Genomic DNA, 9,818 nt, shown 5'->3' on the forward strand with positions numbered 1-9,818 from the left:
AGTATATATCACGTCCACCTGACCACCCCTATCCAGCACCTCGGAAATATATTGTACCTTGTTGGCTAAGTTTGTCGTCGTTGATCGTCCCTTAACAAAACCATGCTGAAATTGAGATATATATTTTTCCACATGAGAGTACAAGTGATTGTGAATGACTAATTCGAAAATTTTTGAAAAATTAGAGTTACCTTTAATTTTTTTGATGGCACGTATAATATCATCTTCAGATATTTCAGGAATGCGTAGTAAGTCATGATTTACAATATTATCACAGTTGGACAAAGGAGCAGAACTCCTACTAAAAGCCTTCGAAAAATAGTCAGCAAATGCATTCACTACATCTGAGGGATCATCCAACATTATGTCATTATAACTCATGTATGAGGGAACAGACGTAGTATTTGCTTTAGCGCCAATATATGACCAGAAACGTCTTAGATTTACACATAAGTCTTCTTCAATTGATACCAAATAGTCCCTATAGGATAAATGAAGAGTTCCTAATATCATGGCTAAAAAAATAATAAGCAAGCCGGAAAAGTGAAAGCTTTTTACTATTAGTACAGAAATATGGAATATTTTTCCAACGATGAAGAATTTTCCTTAGGTTACTACAATGATATTGTTGGATGAATTACTTCAAACATGGATGTTCTAACGCACATTGAAACAAGAGTGCCGTAATTTGAAGATAGTCTTACATATAATCAAATACGAACAACATAAATGGCTCTACATTTGACCTTGAACTGAACTTAAACCAGATCTGATCGAGTCAAACGGTTACCGGATTCGGATTCAGCGACTCCAAAAACGTACAGATACGTAGGTTTAGTTTGTTGACAATTGATTTTCTACATTTGATCTTGAACTGAACATAAACTAGAACTAATCGCATCAAACGAACACCGGATTCGGATTCAGCGACCCCAATACCATATGGATACCATGGTCTTGTCTTTCGGACCTGCCACTTTTTTTTTTGAGGGGCTGTATAATTTACAGGCTACTTTGATTGAAATAAGAAATAGTATTTTTTTAAATGCTTGTAACTTATAAATAAAAACGAATGGGGCTTATATCCATATAAGAAAAAATGTTTGAAATTAATCCAGCTACCATCTGTCAAAATTTTGTCATAGCGTTTGTAGAACACCCTTTATAAATTTTAAAACTATATTCTCGTCAATTTTTTTTTAATGATAGTAATAAAAAACACCAATTACTATAAATTAATAAAAGGCAAACACATTTCTTTACGTGATATTATTTATTAACCTGAAAATTAAGCTTTATTGTGTTTTATAACGAGACGTCCTGATTCGGTAAGGTAATCCTCTTGGCAGACATTTTCGGCCGTTGTTCCCGGAATCAAAGCTGCTGCCCCTTCATCTTTGTCGGATATAGCGAAGTTTACATACGACAGACCGTACTCGTCCATAAAACTGTACCACAACTCAGCTTCAGCTTCATCAACTGGTGGGCTAGCGTCGGCATTTACAGTACCATACTCTGTTACAAAAACTGGAAGTCCAGCATCGATGGCATTCTTAGCAATTTCTCGGTTATATTCCTTCTGCGTACCAGCGTAGAAGTGTAGGGAATACATGATATTAGTTTGATTGACGATAGGATCCGCCACGGCGAGGTCCAAACGTGTGGAATAGTTTGGAACCCCAACAACAATCACATTGTTTGGATCGTTAGCGCGGATAGTTTTGATTACAGCTTCATGGTAGGGCTTTACGAGACTGGACCATTCCAAGGTGATGGGTTCGTTGTAGGGTTCGTAGATGATGTTGGGGTAGCTGCCGTATTTCTTTGACAGCCTATCGAAGAAGCGAAGCGACGCTTCCAAGTGGTTTTCGGCTTCAAAGTCCTGCCAGTCGATAAGGACGTAGATGTCGTCTTCAATGGCAGCATCTATAACTGCATCTACTAGGGCATCTTCGTAGTCGGGATCTGTCAAGTACCCTCCGCTAACGGTGTCCACTGTGACCATTGGCCTTACTATGTTGGAATGACAGTAGTTCTTAATTCCGTCAACTGTTGTTTTGTTGTAGAAGTAGGGCATCCAGATGCTCCAGAACAGTCCCATTCCTTTTAGTTGCACTTTCTCGCCATTCTGGTTTACCAGGTTGGCACCGTTAACTGACAATTGACCATGTTTGCTCACCGGTTCGTACAAGGCGTCTTTTCCAAACGCGGTGTCCACCCATAAGCTTGCAACGAGCAAAGACACAAACAGTAGGAAAAATCTCATTGCACCAAATGTTGTGTTTTAACGAGAACAGAAAAACTACAACTGGAAATTTGACTTTGGATATTATTTTAAATCAACGTTTCTTATCTCATTCAGGTAATCACTCTGTAGTGCAAATTTGAAGTGATTTGTTTAAAGATACATCGAAATTTAATTATTAGTAAAGTAGTTAGTTATTATCTAAAGTAATTTCCACATCTTTTTTATAAAATTATTATCACGTTTACATACATTATACACTACTTGGATTTCTCGTGTTTCGACATAATATTTAATGTTTACCTTTACAGCATATCTACTAAATTTAATCTGTACTACCTTGTAATACATAATAACGAACTATATCATAGCCTGCTCTGATCTAAAACCAATGTTATTTCACCTGATGGCAGATGGTGCTTTGTATGATTTACAGATCTGAATACGCTCATAAAAATTTTATATATTCCACTAACCAGATAATTCCAAAACCAAACGGTGCACTATTTCTGGTTGATACGATTTTGTTCAAATTGTATTGGAATTTGCAACTAGCACAGCTAACGACATCATAATGTCTAATTAATACATTAATAGATATCATCTGATAAATTCAAGCCATGACACCAGATCGTTATTGTAAACTACATTGTGGGATTATAAAGCGTAGGGAAACAATATAATCTTTGGTGGTTCAACTTAAAAATAATACATTAATATTTTTTGGCGCCTTTGAATTAATCTAAAAATAATTTTTTTTGGTATCACCTATTACTTATACATTAGATATTTGTGGACAGATTGATGTAGTTTTCATGAATAGCCTTTGACAGATTAGATCACGTGGTAGCTTATCAAATTTTGGTATCTTGATGTAAATTTGTCAGTCTTATATTTCCAACAGATTTCAGAAAGTTCATTATCGTGGTTCTACTTTACTGAAATTGTTCCTACTTCTGAAGTAACTCAGGATTCAAGTTTTTAATCCGCTGTTATTTAATGTGTCCATTAATGATGATCTTATAAGTAGTATTCTTTTATATGCAGATATCTCAAACTGTTCACCCTTGTTACATCTGTTGAAAACTGTTTTGTGAACTAAAAATGTGTGTCAAGAGTGCATGAGGTGTTTCAAAATAATAAATTGCCGCTGAACATGTCAAAATATTGGATTATGAAAAGGAAAATATTGGAATAAATATTGTTTAATCAAAATTAACATTTATTAATTACATTATATCTGGTTCTAACAAAAGTCTTGGTTTCATTATAAGGAGGCTAAATATCTTAAAGAAGTTTCCATACTCTTTTTGCCTTTATTTGTTAAAACCTTAAGTTACCCGTAAGGTTAGCGTATATTTAAATAAAAATGTTATAGAAATATGTGGAAGAATATAGATAAGAAATATACAGGGTGATTCACTTTTTATGATTAGGTCTTTAACCATCGACAGATCTTGTCAAAATAATGTCTTTCTAATTTCAAATATACAATTTTTCTTCCAGAGACTTCCTTTTAGAAATATAAGCTCTTGAGATAAAATTTTTTTTTGGATTTTTTTTTTCTTGAACTATGAAAGTTATTTGTTTTATATTTAGTATGAAGTGTACGAATGAAAAGCTCTACCGATTTTACAAATTATTGTGAAAATAAATCTAGCATAGGCGTCCGTAAAGGGCTCTGGTAACCCTCTGGTATTTTTAATGTAATTTGTACGCCACTGGAAATTTTTCAAAATTAATATATTTTTTTACATTGCGGTTTATTCTACAGCAAAAAGGTATCTTACTAGTTTTAAATGAAATGCTTGGTGTTTGAGAAAAATGGCTTCTTATGGATTCATTACATGTGAAATGGTTTAGTTTTTTAAGTAATACAGAATAAAATATTTAATATTGAGGAACAAACTGAAATAACAATTAACAATACAGAAATGTTCGAAATATTGTCCTCGAACCTCGATGCATTTCTCACATTGCCTAATTAAGCTATGAACTGCTCTCCTAATCATATTGGGCATGTGTAGAGTTTCGCAATTATTTTCAATTCTTCTTCTTAACCTTTGAAGAATGCACATATTTCTTCTTAGAAGTAATCGTAAGTCGTCGAGTAGAATATTTAAATCTTTTTTGTTTGAAAAACCTAATCATTCCGCATGTAATGAATTCATAGGAAACCATTTTTTTCAAAAACAAAGTATTTCATTTAAAAATAGTAAGAGACCTTTTTACTATAGAATAATCCACAATGTAAAATAAATATATTTATTTTGAAAAATTTCCAGTGGCGTAGAAATTATATTAAAAATACGGACGCCTATGATTCTCACAATAATTTGTAAAATCGATAGAGCTTTTCATTCGAACACTTCATACTAAATATAAAACAAATGGCTTTCATAGTTTAAAAAAAATAAATAGAAATTAAAAAAAAATGTTTCTTCAAGAGCATATATTTCCAAAAGGAAGCTCTTAGAAGAAAATGTGTATATCTTAAAATGACATTATTTCGAGATCTATCAAAGGTTAAAGTTATAATCATAAAAAGTGAATCACCCTGTATACAAATACAGTCAACTATATCGATACTAGTAATTGAATTTAAATTTTCTGATAGGCCAATAGATTCATTAAGCTATGCTTGTACGGAGGATTGGCACCCTCTGTGCAGGTATGGTAGGGTGGAAGAAGGTTGGCTTGGGACAATGTGAGAGATTGACACCGGTTGGCATTTGACCACCCCCCTAATTAATGAGGTTTTCCAGGTTTCCCTCATTCCTGCACTGAATGGTGGTTAGGGCCTACCAACATAAGTCGTTCCTGGGCGCAAATGCGGCCTGCCTAATAATAATATACCGCCTCCTCTCCCGCACAAGTCTCCGACTTAACCAATCACTTTTAACTGTTAATAATCTGAAATTTGGATCCCAACTTAATGTTACACAGATGTCATTGCTTAATATTTCTTCCAAGTGCCATGTCTGTATCGAGCAAATTATACACATTCTTAAATACTGAAGAATGAAATTTATGAATATTTGAAACAGAAATTCAAATATTTTTTGATATATCTATTGGGCATATTCAACAAGTCGTTCAGCACAAAACATCGAACCCGTTCATGCTTACAAAGTTCAATTGACTCAAGAACTGAAGTATACTGACCACGCGCAGGAAACAGAGTTCGTTGATCATGGAACAAAAAGTGGATGCTGATTTTTCATTCAAAATCATCTTCAACTATGAGGCCCTTTTTGATCTTGATGGCTTTGTTAATCGACAGAATTATCGCATTTGGGGTCTCAGAAAATCAGCGAGTGATTGTTGAGAAACAAAGGCATCCAAAACGAGTCATTATCGGACCATTCTTTTTCGAAAATGCGGCTGCTCAGGCTATAACAGTTAATGGTGCTCGCTATCGCGACATGATAATCCAGTTTTTGTGGATTCAACAAGACTGTGGCATATGCCACACAGCTCGAGAAACAATTCATTCACTGCATCAGTCGTTTCCTGGTCGTGTCATTTCCCGTTTTGGTGGTCAGAATCGGCTACCCAGATTATGCGATTTAATGCCGTTGGACTTTTTTCTAGTCTAAAGTTTATGCCAACAAGCCCGCGACCACCCACGCCTTGAAAAATTTCTTACAAAAGAGTGTGTATGTGTCAGCAAAAATCATATTCTGTATATTTTATGAATCAATAAAAAATTTACAATTTTTAATTAAAACCTGTGTTTTCTATCAGAATTACTGAAGTTTGGCAGGCCCATTATATGATGTTGTTCAATATCGAACTTTTTTATATTTCCAGAGTGTTACGTACTTATACATCAAAGATTCCGAGATGAGTAGTCGGCTGATGTTAAAAAAATACAAAATAATTTCAAGTAGGTGCCGCAATGGTGATTAATAAGCTAAATTTAGTAGCACTCAAAAAAATGTTTGCCCAGATCGTGTTTTACGTCACACATTATAATTTTATACTCAAGGGTGCCGTTTAGATTTATCGCCCACTTTAGATTTAAGTGGAGTCGATTTCACAGTGCATTGTTGCCAATTTTGTGGCGGTTGATGGAAAAACAATTGCATGTAGTTGTTACAATCACTTGATTTCCTAGAAATTGTTTAAAATTTTAGAAATAATCCAAATAAAGTCTCATTTTAATCATCTTAAATCTAAAGTTCATGATATATTACTTCAAAGCAATAATTAAGCTGAACAGTGTTAAAATTTTTAAGGCCTAAAAATATATTTTGTGACAGCGACACTTGTAAAACGAGTTCTCGCTGACATATTGCAAATTGTGTACTGGATTTTGCTTCAACCATTTCGTGGAGCGGATTTGTTAATCTAAATGAATTGTTAAACTTTGTATTAGTTCAGAATAATAAACGTGGCGACAGCCTGCAGACGAAATTGAAACAAAGTAATTTTGAGCAATGTCATAGCTAGACTTTAAAAATATATTTACCACACTTAATTTACTGCTCATTTCAATAACTCTAACTTCAATCGATTTAATGTAGATAGGCTGTTACAAATTCGCTTCTTACTTCGGTAAGAGGTATGCAGTAGCTTAAATGGGGGCAAAGTTGCGTAATCAGGGAACCAATATTATGCCTATAAAATCAAGGCTAACTTGATTAGTTTTCGAAATATTTGAAAAAAAAACCGAAATTTTGGAAATAAGTTTTTGTTTCATTTCAGCCTTGTTTGAGGTGATATTGAAAAAAAAAAACACTTTCTCATGGCCACTTTTTGCCCTCTATCGAATGGCATTATCAATTTTTATATCTAACGTTTTGTCTCTCCAGGACCATTACCAACTTAATTTTTTTAAATACGACCCTAGAAATTTTATTACATTTTTTGCAAGCCTTCATGACTCCCAGTATTGTATTGCCTCAGCCCAAACCAGATTCAGACGTTTTGTCTCGAAAAATTCATCTTCAGTGTATTCGTTCCAAATTTATCTAATTTTTTTATTTAGATTTCTTTGTTTATTGAATTATCGAACACTGTAAGTGTCGTTAGACCCTGTGAAATCCATCTAGTTATTTAAACTATTACCACTACGCATGAAACATTATTAGAGTTTTATTCTCGTGTCCATAGTTATTTCTAGGTTTCTCGAGTGCTCAAAATTCAAACAAATTCCGACCTATTTTTTTAGGATATTCATACAAATACATCTGACATGCTCTTTCACAGTTACAGATATAGTCAATTCCTATAATATTACGCTAAATTTTTTAAAGATTCGTTGGCGTTCTGTTTGTTCATATGCATTTTTAAGAATTAATTTGTCATAATAAAATTAAAATTGTAATAATGTTTTAATTTTGATGCAACAACTTATTGAGTTATGTATGACCAAGTGATGTAATAATAATAAATGTTATTGTAACGCGTGGTGGTAATACACTTTTAGTGTACGATAATTCAATAAACAAAGAAATCTAAATACAAAATTTAGAGAAATTTGGAACGAATACACTGAAGATGAATTTTTCGAGACAAAACGTCTGAATCTGGTTCGGGCTGAGGCAGTACAGTACTGGGAGTTATGAAGGCTTGCAAAAAATGTAATAAAATTTCTTGGGTCGTTTTTAAAAAAATTAAGTTGATGATGGTCCTGGAGAGACGAAACTTTACATATAAAAATTGATTATGCCATTCGAGGGCAAAAAGTGGCCATGAGAAAGTGTTCTTCTTTTTTCAATATCACCTCAAACAAGGCTGAAATCAAACCAAAACGGATTTCCAAAATTTCGTTTTTTTTCAAATATTTCGAAAACTAATCATGTTACCCTTGATTTTTTAGAGGCATAATGTTGGTCCCCTGGTTACACAACTTTGCCCCCATTTAAGCTCCTTCGTACGTCTTACCGTTTCCGAGATCCTTGTAGTGAGAAGCGAATTTGTAACAGCCCGTAGAGAGCTACAGCGGTCCACTTTATGAAAAATGTATTCTTTCGGTCCTTCGAGCCGGACATAAATCAACGATCAGTATTACACATTGAATCTGTTTCCACTTTGTGATGACATGAGAAGACAGAAGACTGTTACAGACCTTTTTCGAACTAAATTGGGTTTGCAATCAAGATCACTGAAAATCTAATAAACACAAATATTTGTTTCCGTGTCAGTCGTAATCTTGTCACTTCCTTATAGGAATTAAAGAAAGTGGAAATTGTTCATTGATTTATTATGTGGGTCGGCCAAGTGGTGATTTAATAAGTAATTGGTTGTTGTTTTTGCTTTACGTTTATTAATTTTTAAGTACTTTTACGTTCTGTGATTAAAATTAAAGGACCTTTAATTTCTAATAAATTACATAGCAGTGTACCAAATTTAATGGATATTCTTCAATTTTGGTAGGTATCTTTGAGACCTCAAAAATTAATTTTAGTATGCAAGCAATGACAGACCATTATAATATAAATTTAGTGTTTATATACAGGGTGATTCACAACTTATCCAAAAAAATTTGGGAATACATGCGGCATGAGAAATGGAGTCAATATTGTAAAAAAAATTTTGTAAAATCCTTATAGTTTCTGAGAAAAAAATTATTGAATTTATAGTACATTAAACCACTACATAGCTGGACAACTGTAGGCTCTTCGCAATACGCGTGGAGAGCCATGTGACTCCTAATACTGAAATCCGTCGTTGCGGTAGTTTTTACCTGTTATCTGTGGTATTTACATCAGTTTTTTAGTAGTTAGTGTCAAAAATGGCTTGCGTGTATAGCAACTCAGAGTTGATGGATATCGTTTTAATTTATGGTGAAGCAAGACAACATTTGTATTATGGTGAAGTATTTGTGTTATGGTGAAGCAAGACATCATTACATAGTTCGTAGAAAGTGAGTAAGACGGACCCAAATGTGTTTACACGTGAGTGGATAAAATTTTGAACAATTGCTGTTGCAGCATTGGGTATGTCAAATGATTTTATTATTTAAAAACACAAATTAATTTTATTAATAATTAATAAAGGCAAAAGCATTTGAATTTGCCGATATAAAATAGGTGCGATAAAATTCTATTTACATATTTCTGTCCTTGCTAAAATTTTTGTCCGTTTTTATTACGCCGCCATACCGGTCGCATTGTGCGAGGTCAGGTTTTACAGTGGACCAGTTTCCAGTGCCGTGCAGAAGTGTATTTTTAAATCAATTTCGAACTGACCTTTTTGATTTTTTCTTTACAAAATTGTATTTGTAAGGGTCCCCTGTACATCCAGAATTTTTTTTTTGGATACGTTCTGAATCACCCTGTATAAATTTTAAGTACTTAATTATCATCAGCGTTATCAAACTAAAATAAAAAGTAAGAAATATAAAATTTTAGGGCAAAAAGCGAAAAGAAAAACGTTTATCATTGTTTTTTTAGTGCGATAGTCAATTTAACCCGATAAACATAAACAATATTAAAGCATTAAAAAAAACGATTATTTTGAGTCAAGGATATGTCTTTTAAGACAATCAGACAAGATATATTTATTTAACTTCGATTAGTTCAAAATTATAATATAATTGGAATAAACAATATATTTACCCAGT

The 9,818-nt window shown here is 33.3% G+C and overlaps 1 protein-coding gene across 1 annotated transcript; it reads right to left on the reverse strand.

The window, feature by feature from the left end:
• Positions 1-1,252: 1,252 nt before the first annotated feature.
• LOC108913063 (endoglucanase Z) lies at positions 1,253-2,333 on the reverse strand. Its single transcript, XM_018718529.1, has one exon. It carries the CDS (start codon positions 2,264-2,266, stop codon positions 1,289-1,291), a length of 978 nt encoding a protein of 325 aa, XP_018574045.1. The 5' UTR covers positions 2,267-2,333; the 3' UTR covers positions 1,253-1,288.
• Positions 2,334-9,818: the final 7,485 nt, after the last annotated feature.

The sequence above is a fragment of the Anoplophora glabripennis genome, unplaced genomic scaffold (genome assembly GCF_000390285.2).
Source record: "Anoplophora glabripennis isolate ALB-LARVAE unplaced genomic scaffold, Agla_2.0 scaffold805, whole genome shotgun sequence".
NCBI classification, from domain to species: domain Eukaryota; kingdom Metazoa; phylum Arthropoda; class Insecta; order Coleoptera; family Cerambycidae; genus Anoplophora; species Anoplophora glabripennis.